A 12,393-nucleotide genomic window follows, 5' to 3' on the forward strand; every position below is an offset into this window, starting at 1 on the left:
ACCATTTGCCTTCTTCATTGCTTGCTGCACCTGCATGTTTACTTTCAGTGTCTGGGTGCAAGGACATCTAGGTCTTATTACACCTCCCACTTTCCGAATCTATGGCCATTGAGATAATAATCTGCCTTCACGTTTTTGCTACAGAGTGGATAGTTCATATTTTGGTTGGGCTTAGGATACTGTCCTGAAGAGCTCCTGCAGTGATGTTCTGGAATTTTTCTCTCTTGTTTTCTACCCAAAAGCCTGGTGCTGACAAGTTCATTTTGCAGACTGCACAACTGCCCTACCTTTTCAGGGCGAGACCACATCTTGCTCAGCAGGTCTCTTGGCCTAGCCAGGCTTATTCAGTCAGAAACAAAAACAGAAACTGTTGGAAAAAATTCAGCAGGTCTGGTAGCATCAGTGGAAAGAAATCAGAGTTAACGTTTTGGGACCAGTGACCCTTCTTCAGAAGTGATGCTGCCAGACCTGCTGAGATTTTCCAGCAATTTCTGTTTTTGTTTTTGATTTCCAGCATGTGCGGACCTTTCAGTTTTTTATTCAGACAAAGTTTGGTATATTCATATTACTCCCTTCATTTTAATCTAAATTTAAAGTTAGTACAAAGTGTACACAAACATGAAATTCTAACAGCTTTTCCTACTTAACTATTTCATGACTGTGGGAACAATGCTATCTAAATGTCTCCACAATGGAATGAGGAGACAGAATTTATACAAAAAAATCCTCTTTTAAAGCAAGTTGCAGCTCTGAAAGAACTGTTCCTCTATTGGATTTTGTGATTCCTGGAATAATGTGCTAAATCAGTTGAGCGAGTTTTTCTAGCACATGTAACACATTTCAGGATTGAAAGCAGAACTTATGTCACAAAACTTTAAATGTCCACTCTGGCTCTAAGGCTGCACTCACTTGTAGTTTTCGATAGTGTAAAATCTGAGCTCTACTTGGGTGAAAAATCACACTTTGTACAAAATGGCCCTTGCAGGATATAAGAACAACAGCAACGGTGAAAAGAGTTAAAAATTAACAACTCCTTCTGTGGTCACCCAACATTTCTTATAGATGCATAAATGAGACACGAGTACTCACAACATGAGCATTTTTAAAGGAATTTATTGTCTGACAACACCGCAACATAAATCCTACTTCTTTGGTTTCTAGCATAGCTTGGGGAATAAAATCAAAACAAAACTGACTGGTGCAGTAATTTTTTAATCTTTTGTGAGTTCATTTACTTAAAATATCTTGTACTTTAAGAGCAGGGTGCGGTCTGTGAAAGGAAATGTTCAGCTGATTTGATTTTAGTACTGACATTACATTTTTGCACATTTAACACATAAATCAAAAATGACAATTTTCTGAAATACAGCAGCCAAGAATTTTGTTAATTGACTAAATTATGCTTGTTATTACAGTTTCTTAAAATTATAATAATGATATAAAATTTGCAACATTTTGTGGCTCAATTAGTAACATTCTTGCCCTGAGTAAGAAGATTGAGAATTTAAGACCCATGCCAGAACTTGAGCAGAACAGTTTGGGCTGGCATTCTACTGTGGTACTGGGGCGAGTACTGTACTGTCAGAGAAGCTGTCTTTTAGATGAGATGTTAAACCAATACTTTCTGCCTTCTTAGGAGGGTGTAAAAATTCCATGGCGCTTTTGAAGAAGAAGGGAGCAACTAGCACCATCTGTCCATTATTTATTCCTCGATTAAAATAGATTACCTGGTCATTAGGATGATGCTGTTTATGGGAGTTTGCTATGTGCAAATTGGCTGTCAAATTTCTTACAGTACTACAGAAACTATACATCAGAAATATTTTCCTCGCTGTAAAGCATGATGGGATGTTTACTGGTCATGAATGTAAGGCCTGTACTAAAATAAACAAACTATGTTTAACTTGTTCTTTGAACATCTCACCACCTAATGAAACAGTACGAGGTCCATTAGGAGCCACCATAAGGTTCAAGGAGAAAGCTCTCTATCAAAATCACAGAGCAACTTAGGATAATCAACAGTTGGGGCTTCACCAATGTCATTCATACCCTACAAACAAAAGAATCAGTTTGTGAGGAACCTCCAGCAAACATTGATCCAAATCCATGGAACCCCCATTGTGACTTCTGAAAGTCAATAACATCTAGCTACACAGCGTTACTGCTGCAGTAAATCTTTTATTTCTATTAAAATACATTAACAGAAGTTATATATTTATACATTAGATAGAAAATTGTGAGAAATAAATCTAAAGATTCCACTGATGCTCAAGTTTACAACTGTGGCTATCCATTCCATCACCTACATATTGAAGAACTCTCAGGTGCTGGAAATGTTCTGCTATGTCTTCTACAATGTGGATGGATCAGTAGGCTGAAGCAAACATCAGGAGCAGGGTCTGTCCCCCGTGGGAGACAGAGAGTGTGAGAAACCATTGACAGAGCTGGGACCCATTGGAATGACGTCAGTGGAAGGCATCTTCTTCTGATCCCAGCAACAAGGTGGCTTCCAAAAGCCCAGAATGGTGGTGAAGATCTGGCACCTGGTGAAATGGTCTCCCTCTATGGCAGTCTTGTCTGGGGATGGGCAGTCCCAGCCTGGAGTGGTGTTTTTGTCCCAGTGTGGAGGTCTTGTCATGTCGTAGAGGTCTCATCTCGGCGCGGTGGTGTCGGATTGGCTCTGCATGGCACTTCCAGCCCAGAATACCCCAAGCCAGGTAAACATTAATTGAACTTTGATGAACTTTTACTTTATTTCTCTTCTTATTTATGACTTTTGTCATTAATTTAGGTGCCATGGTATGGTGCCTTATAAAACTTTTAATTTTTTTTGTAAAAATACACATGACAGTAAATTGCTAGTCTATTCTAAACTGTAACCCCATTAATGTGAAACAGCTACAAAGCAGTCAGACAAAATTTATGGTAATTAACAACAGAGATAAACTTTGTTCAAATAGTGAGGAAATGGGAATAATCACAATAGTGGCTTCAATATCTAGCCAAAACGATAAGCAAGTGGAAAGCATAAAAAGGCATAAGATAAAGCATGAAAATGTACATTTCACTGATTGCATATGAACATTTGAAGAACTGAATAATTATGTTGCTATAACCTTTCTTTCAAACTAGTTGTACTTTCACAGAGGTCTAACATAGCATGATTTGAACTTGATAGTAACAATTTACATATATTAATAATGGTGCATGGTTGAGGAAAGCTAGTCCAGATAAACATAAACTTACCATCCATTGTTTCTTCTCTTTTCTTTAGCTCTTTGTATTTCTGATTTCTTTCACCTAAAAAAAACATTTAATTTACACATCTCTTCATGATTCAATATGATATACAACATCCTCTCAGCATCATTCAGCCATTTGTTGTTTTGGGCTTTTACAAGTAATTTTGATTTCAGTTTCATATTCACTGGTCCTTTATTGTTCAGGAGTTAAAATAATGGGTCACCTTATTAAATAGTGTGCGTGTGTGTGTGTTCAGCATATTGACCTGCTCAAGATGGCTCACTTGCCTTCTTAAGAACCACTAATGACTGGCAATAAATGTTGATTTTGAGGGATGGGTTGCGGAAGTTTACAGAGAGGATTTTGTAATGTGTGAGCATCTGTTGGTGGCAGGGCACCAAATTATGGAGGCCATTCCTCGTTGGTACTAAAGGCATCTCATGCCCAGAATCACACACTGCACTGTTTCAACTCAGCAAAATAAGTGACAGCCATTTCCTATTCAATTCTTAGGGAATTGCCTGGACCTAACAGGATCAATCTGCCTGCCTTAAAATTTAAACAAAATCTGGCTGTTAACTGTCAACTGGCATTAATGGGTGTATTCTTCATGGCAATGCACCAACCAATCATGTCCACTTGCCATCAGCACGCTGCTCTTTTGCAGCATAAATGTTGATATGTTTCCCTTGAACTTATAATCTTGTGAAATGTTCTGATGAGTGCATGAGAAAGCTTTGAGAAAGTATGTCTTTTCTCAGTAATACTCAGATTTAGGCTAAACAGAGCCTCAGTGGCAGATGAAACTGGCTAAGTTTGAATACATAGCTTTTTCTTAACACTGTAAGCAGAACAAAGCAGTGTCTGGGTTGTGAATGAGTTCCATTCTAGATTTTTTTTAGAAGAAGATTTGGACACAAGTCAGAAAACAATGAAAGTCAATGTAAAGCTGCCATTTGTAAATACAGGAAATGTTCATATGTTGGGTCTCTAAAATTATTCACCAGCTCAGGATCATATTGAAAATACAAGCAATTGTAAGTAGGATCCCCTGTAATTAAGCATTCAAAGGGAACCAGAGAAGAAACTCGCTTCTGTGCATCAGCTTTCATCCAGTGCCAAATATAAAATTCCACAGTTTCAACTGAGTCTAGCATAATGTCCAAAACAATACAATAAATTCCTGAGAAGGAGCAAAGGACCACCTACCAAGGTATTCAGTGCACTTAGATAGCAAGATATGGAGCTGGAGGAACACAGCAGGCCAGGCGGCACCAGAGGAGCAGGAAAGCTGATGTTTTGGGCTGGGACCTGAAACATTAGCTTTCCTGCTTCTCTGATGCTGCCTGGCCTGCTGTGTTCTTCCAGCTCCACACCTTGCTATCTCAGACTCCAGTATCAGCAGTTCCTACTATATTCAATGCACTTCCCTTGTTTAATACCCTGCCTCAATTTATTTAGAATCTCTAGCAATAGTGCCACTTTGACTAAAACAAATGCACACAGGTTTGGAGAAGATGCAGCATCATCTATCATCATTCATGATGGGAGAAGAAGCCTTGGGCAATATTGTTAAGGCTCAGTTTTTTATTTCCCAGTATCTGCTGTTGTATTCACAGCCTGAATACTGACGTTGATGAGCAAACTTAATCTCTTCATTAAATTAAGTAACCTGCTTAATTTTCATGTCTAGCACTTCAGTGTGATAACCCACTATAGCGATGGGAACGAGGTAGGCCAGGTGGATCATGTTGTGTATGAGTTCCCTGATTGGCGCAGGTTAAAAACTCCATTCAGGGAGTCCTGGGCAGATATCAACAGGGAATTCAGAGAGTCTCCTCACTCTAGGGACTGGGTCTGAGCTAGCTAAGTCAGAGTCGATGTACTGCGGATACATAAATAAAGGGTCAATTGGTGATGGGACACTGGCTTCCGTGGAGTTATTTCACCCATGTTCTACAGTACACATAGGATACACACCATATTGTTGAGCAACTTGTGGAGATATAAAATAGTCCACCAAAACATTGTAGAGCTGTCAAACTATTTGGTTAGATTTATTTAAGGCAGTAGTATGTAGAAACAAAAAAAAATTACAGAAGTTAAAAGCACAATATCAAATTTGAGTAGATTAACTGATTTTTGTTTGAAATGATCTCTCTGCATGCAAATAACTAACAATTTAAATGTATAAAGAATCTTCAATTTAGAAAGTGCAATACCATAACAGCAATCAAACTTAAATGGATATTAGGAAGGATAACGAATAGCTTAAACAAAGGGATGGTGGAGGCAGGTGGAAAGGCAGAAAAGTTTAGAAAATTTAGGGCATAGAAGAAATGAAAGTTCAACCAAATATGGAGCGTAAAGATGGAGAGATACAAAAGTGGTCAGCGAATTAAACAAACAGTCTGAGGAAAGGATTAAAAGGACTGGAGGAGATTACAAATAATGCAGAGCTTAAATTTTTTTACTGTGAAATAGGAACATGCCAACCAATTTTAAAGAAAACAACTCATTTGCAAACAGACAAACATTCAGCTCGGTATTTTGGAAACACAGGGTTTATATGGGTACCTAAGGGTTAAATAAATTCTACCTTCAATGTAATGCCACATATTCAGGTTTGGTTTAATGCCGATTCGCTATTACTTCACCATTTTATTTTCACCGAGGTAATCTCTCAGTTGAGCCAGAACCTACCCCATCTGAGGTCAACACATGTAGACTTTCTAATGGAAATTACTGGATCACAATCAGATTTCTGAATTTATAATGAATTTTTCCTTCTAAGCCCAGAAAAACAAGAAACAATTGTAATTCTCTCCTACGTTCTGCACTGTGATCAATTATCCAAATACACACGAAGGATTAGATATGGCTCTTCCTTTTTTTCCCACTCCAAACCATAATAGGTGGTGCATCTTTAAAAATGAGCTCGGAAAGAAAGTGTAAAGAGTCAGGATACATTCATTTCCTCTAGTGTAAGGGATGAGAAAAGGAGAAATGTCATCTTACTAGACAGTGATTATACACAGAACAAAAGTCTGAACAGGAATAAGCCAGTATGGTACTTACGGAAAATAAACACTCAGCATTTTTTAAAATTTTGGTTGTTCTTCTAACTATTCATAAGTCTAAGGTACATTCAGCTTACTGATTTGTTATATGATATTTACGAAGGTACCTTGAAAGTACAATCATTTGTAAAATATAGCTTGTTGAGTGGAGTGCAAAGCCAGAGAAGAAAGTTAATGCTTACCGTCTGAGATGTTTCCAATTAAATAAACCAGTGGACAAAGAGAAAAAAGAGAAATGGAAAAAAGTGAAAAGAAACAAAGCTGAGAACTGGAATCTTAAGTATTTACATAGTTGGATCACAGGAGTTATTTTCTGAAGTGAAGTAAAAGGATTTGACAAAAGGATTTGATAACTTATTGCTCTATACATTAGAAAATATGTGATTAACAAGGTCAACATTGTTTTTCAATAAAACTTAGCACCCTCAGCTTTTATTGTGGATCATGGGATTATATCTGAACATGCAATCTTGCCTGAAACGCCAGTGCAGTACTGAAGGAATTCTGTGTTCTCAGAGACACTGACTTTTGGATGAGCTGCAAAGCTATGACCTCATGCGCCTCTTGGATCTGTAAGATCCTGTGGCAACTTACTTCCCAGCTCCTTAAAGCCTGACCAGCACCTCAAGGCACAAGTATAAGGCTCAAAGATTCTGGGTAATCCAATATGGAGGATGGCAAAAATTGTGGCTGTAAGAAATGCTCCTTTTTGAGGTATTTTCAGTGTCGGCACTGAATTCCTCAAATTCTAGGAGCAGTAATTACTGTTTTATAATCCGTGACATTGCTTTGGAAAAGAAAAGACCAAAACAATAGCACTTTATAAGGGAAGACGACAGACAAAGACGATGGCCATAAGGGAAGTGATTCAAATGGAGAAGGAAACCTACACTGATGCTGACCCACAGGAATCTGCACAGCTGCTGCCTTTGCTGTCTTCTTTCAAATATCCTTGGACATCAAAGTTTGTTCCAAGTAAAATAAACAAACAGCAAAATTCACAGCTGATCTTGGAGAAATAGAGTGTGGAGCTGGAGGAACACAGTGGGCCAGGCAGCATCAGAAAGCTGACATTCGGATCAGGACACTTCTTCAGAAATGGGGGAGGGGAGCGGGGCTCTGAAAGAAATAGAGAGGCAGGGTGGTGATAGCAGGTAGATAATGGAGCGGATAGGTGAGAGAGAATACGGGCAGGTCAAGGAGGCGGAGATGGACCTAGCAAAGATGAGTGTAGGTAGGAAGTGGGGGTGAGAATTGGTCAGTGAGGTGGGAGAAGCAGAGGGCTTTTCGGTCATCTGCGTGGGGAATGCAAGTATACAGGGACTGGACATCCACCCCTCCGCTTCTTCCTCTCCCTCTCAGGTCCAAGCAGTCCCCCTGCACCGACAGCCTTATCCGCCCAACTGAACTTGTCCTTAACCTTAACAACTTCTCCTTCAACTCCTGCCACTTCCTACAGATGAAGGGGGAGGCCCTGGGTATCTGCATGGCCCCAGGCTATGCCTGCCTCTTTGTAGGATATGTGGAACATAGTACATCGAAGATAGAACAGTACAGCACAGTACAGGATCTTTGGCACACGATGTAGTGCCGAACTTGTACCCTAAACCTAAGGTCTATCTAACCTCCACTGCTACCTCATACTATCATCCATATACCTAACTAACAGCTGCTTAAATGCGCCCACTGAGGCCGACTCCACTACCCTTTCTGGAAATGCATTCCACGTCCCGAACACTCTCTGAGTAAAGAACCTATCTCTGACGTCTCCCCATAACCTACCTCCACTCACTTGGAAACTGTGCCTCCTCGTAATAGCTACCTCCACCCGAGGAAAAAAGTCTCTGACTGTCTATCTATACCTCTGATCATTTTCTACGCCTCTATCAAGTCACCTCTCATACTCGCTGTCCTGGGGAAAAAGCCCTAGCTCTCCCAACCTTTCCTCATAAAACCTTCCCTCCATTCCAGGCAACATCCTGGGAAATCTCCTCTGTACCTTTTCCAACACTTCCACATCTTTCCTGTAATGAGGCAACCAGAACTGGACACAATACTCCAGATGTGGCTGAACCAGGCTATTGTATAGCTGGAGCTTAACTTCACGGCTCTTGAACTCAATCCCTCTATTAATGAAAACTAACACACCACATGCCTTCTTAACAACTCCATCCAGCTGGGTGGCAGCTTTCATGGAACTGTGGACATGAATCCCAAGATCCTTCTGCTTCTCCACACTGCCAAGAATCTTTCCAATAACTCTGTATTCTGCTTTCAAGTTTTTCCTACCAAAATGAATCACCTCACACTTTTCAGAGTTAAACTCCATCTGACACTTCTCAGCCCAGCTCTGCATCCTATCAATGTCCCTTTGTAACCTAGAACAGCCCTCTGCACTGTCCACAACATGACCCACCTTTGTATCATCCGCGAACGTGCTAATCCAACCTTCCAATCCTTCATCCAAATCATTTACAAAAATTACAAATAGAAAAGGACCCAGGACAGACCCTTGTGGTACACTACTTGTAACTGAGCATGGTGTTGAATATTTTCTGTCCACTACCACCCTCTGTCTTTTAAGGGTCAGCCAATTCTGAATCCAATCTGCCACATTTCCCGCTATCCCATGCCTCCTTACCTTCTGCATGAGCCTACCATGGGGAACCTTATCAAACGCCCTACTTAAATCCATGTATACCACATTCACTGCTCTACCTTCATCCACGTGTTTGGTCACTTCTTCAAAGAATTCAATAAGGTTTGTGAGGCGTGATCTACCCCTCACAAATCCATGTTGACAGCCCCTCTTCCACAGCTACCCTGCCACTATTCTCCACCGCTTTCTCCGCTACATCGATGACTGTATCAGCAACGCCTCATGATCCCACGAAGAGCTCAAACAGTTCATCAACTTTACTAACACCTTCGACCCCAACCTCAAGTTCACCTGGACCATCTCTGATACCTATCTCTCCTTCCTTGGCCTCTCTGTCTCTATCTCTGGTGACCACCTCAAAACTGAAATCTACTTCAAGCCCAGCAGTATCTCTGAGATGCTGCTTGGCCTGCTGTGTTCATCCAGCTTCACACTTTGTTATCTTGGATTCTTCAGCATTTGCAGTTCCCATTATCTCTACTTCAAGCCCACTGACTTCCACAGCTACCTAGACTATACCTCCTGTCACCCACCTTCCTGCAAGAATGCAAACCCCTATTCCCAATTCCTCCGCCTTCGCTGCATCCGCTCCCAAGATTTGGTGTTCCACTCTCAGACATCCCAAATGTCCTTGTTTGTCAAGGACTGCAATTCCCCCCCTCAGAGGTTGAAACTGCCCTCGACCGCATCTCTTGCACTTTCCGCACCTCAGTCCTCACACTCCCTCCCACATTTGAAACAAAGACAGAATTCCCCTTGTCCTCATGTATCACTCCATTAACCTCCAGATCCAACACATCATTCTCTGCCATTTCTGCCATCTGCAATCTGACCCCATACGAAGGATATATTTCCCTCCCCACTCTTATCTGCCTTCTGGAGGGACTGCTCTCTCCGCGAGTCCCTCACCCACTCCACACTCCCTACTAGTCCCACCACCACTGGCACCTTTCCCTGCAACTGTAGGATGTGCCACACCTGCCCCAACACCTCCACCTCAGCTCTATACCAGGCCCACAATAAACAGATGTTCATCTACACATCTGCTAATGTGATATATTGTATCTGCTGTTCCCGATGTGGCCTCCTCTACATCAGGAAGACCAAGCAGAGGCTGGGAGTCCGCTTTGTGAAGCACCGATGCTCGGTTCGCAACAAACGACCAAACTTCCCAGTCGCGAACCACTTCAACTCACCCTCACTATCCCTGGATGACATGTCCATCCTGGGGCCCCTGCAGTGTCACAATGATGCCAACTGGAAACTGGGGGAGCAGCACCCATTTTCCGCCTTGGGAGCCTACAACCCAATGGTCTCAATGTGGGCTTTACTAGCTTCAAAATCACCTGACCACTGACCTCTTCCCAAGACCAGCACCCCTATCCCTGCCTCCTTGACCTGTCCGTCTTCTCTCTTCCACCTGTCTGCTCTACTATCTATCTGCTATCACATTTTTATTATTTCAGAGCCCCATTCCCCTCCCCTATTTCTGAGGAAGAGTCCCAACCTGAAACGTCAGCTTGCCTGCTCCTCTGATGCTGCCTAACCTGCTGTGTTCCTCCAGCTCCACATCTTGTTAACTCAGACTCCAGCATTGGCAGTTCCTACTAACTCTGACCTTGGAGAAACCTATGTGTGGGAGCTCACAGCAGAGCAGCAGCTAAGTGGCTTTTTAATGTTTACCCTTACTGTTTATTTTGTAAATCTACAATAGTGAGTAGTGTGGATTCTTTTTTGTTTATGTGCTGTTATTGAGATCTGTCTCTTGATTAAACTTTAAAAGTATAAATAACATAGTTATTAAGCTAGCCTGGAACAGTGTTTTTAGTGCAGCAAGATTGTGCTACTTTATGGATCTGTAAATTGTTAAGATGCAATGATAGTGTCTAGTAGAGTAATGTCCTCTTCTTGATGGATATGGGAGATTAGAGAGAGTTTCTATGTTACTGATTACGACTGCAGAAAGTGTACTTGGTTGCAAACCCTATTGGATTGCATGGATCAGATAGAGCAGCAGTTAGACGCAAGGAGGAATTTACGTGATCTAGGCGGTGTGACGGATGGTAGTTGCAGGGAGGGAGATGAACCAAAGATACAATCAGGTAAAAGGGTGACTTCTAGGAAAGGTAAGAGATGGAGGCAGATAGAGCCAAAGTCTCCTGTGGCTATCTCCACCTGAAAGAAGTATGATGTTTTGGAAAATGTAGAGAGCGATGGACTCTCAGAGGAATGTTGCACTGACGCTCTGGTTTCTGGTACCGTGACCGGCTCTAATGTAACAAAGGGTAGGCCAGGTTCCACATGATCAATTGTGATCACTTTCTAGCCAGAGGCACACGCAGACACTTTTCTGGCTGACAATGAGATATCAGAATGGTGTGCTAGCTCCCTGGAGCCATGATCAAAGATATCTTGGCGATGGTGCAGAAAATTCTTGAAGGGGCGAGGGACCAGCAGGAGGTGGTTGTACACATTGGAACTAACAACATAGGAAGGAAAAAGGATGAGATTCTGAGGACAGGATATAGGAAGTTAGGCAGGAATTTAAAAAAGTAGTCCTTGAGGATGGTCATATCTGGATTATTCCCAGTGCCACAAGCTAGTGAGAGTAGGAATAGGAGGATACAGCAGATGAATGTGTGGTCGAGGAGCTGATACAGGAGAGAAGAATTCAGATTTTTGGATCATTGCAATGTCTTCTGGGGTAGAAGTGACTTGTATAAGAAGGGTAGATTGCACCTGAAGGATGCTAATATACTGGCGGGGAGATTTGCTATAGCTCCTCAGGAGGATTTAAACTAGTAAGAGGCACAGGGAGACAGTGAGGAAAGAGATCAGTCTGAGACTACTGAAGTTGGGAAAAGGACTAGGGCAGGCAGGAATAAAGTACAGAGCAAGGTAAGACTGATTTGGTGGCATGATGGCTATGGTTCGCACTGCTGCCTCAGAGTACCAGTGACCCAAGTTCAATACCAGCCTTGGGTGACTGTCTGTGTGGAGTTTGCACATTCTCCCCGTGTCGATGATGGGTTTACTAAGGGTGCTCCAGTTTCTTTCCACAGTCCAAAAATATGCAGGTAGGTGGATTAACCATGCCAAATTACCCATAGTGTCAGGGAATGTATAAATTAGGTGGATTAGTCATGGGAAATGCAGGGTCACAGGGATCTGGGTGGGATACTCTTTGCAGAATTGGTGTGGACTTGTTGGGTCCAATGGCCTGTTTCCACAGTGTAGGGATTCTATGATAAATTAATTTGCATATGTTTCAATGCAAGAAGCCTAACAGGTAAGGCAGATGAACTCAGGACATGGTTAGGTGCGTGGGACTGGGATATCGTAGCAATTACAGAGATGTGGCTCAGGAATGGGCAGGACTGGCAGCTTAAAGTTCCAGGGTATAGCTGCTAC

At 41.9% G+C, this 12,393-nt stretch overlaps 1 protein-coding gene across 4 annotated transcripts in view; it reads right to left on the bottom strand.

Annotated features, from left to right (window-relative positions):
- Positions 1-12,393, bottom strand: part of ift74 (intraflagellar transport 74) — a 135,990-nt gene that overhangs the window by 37,863 nt on the left and 85,734 nt on the right. For 3 of the 4 annotated variants that reach the window (XM_059643796.1, XM_048527166.2, XM_059643803.1), the window contains exon 13: positions 3,247-3,300. In XM_059643796.1, coding sequence (XP_059499779.1) covers positions 3,247-3,300 — 54 coding nt within the window. Of the gene's footprint in view, positions 1-1,386; positions 2,691-3,246; positions 3,301-12,393 lie in introns of those variants that run through there. The other variant, XM_048527169.2, reaches the window with a different exon arrangement.

The sequence above is a fragment of the Stegostoma tigrinum genome, chromosome 3 (assembly GCF_030684315.1).
Source record: "Stegostoma tigrinum isolate sSteTig4 chromosome 3, sSteTig4.hap1, whole genome shotgun sequence".
NCBI lineage: Eukaryota > Metazoa > Chordata > Chondrichthyes > Orectolobiformes > Stegostomatidae > Stegostoma > Stegostoma tigrinum.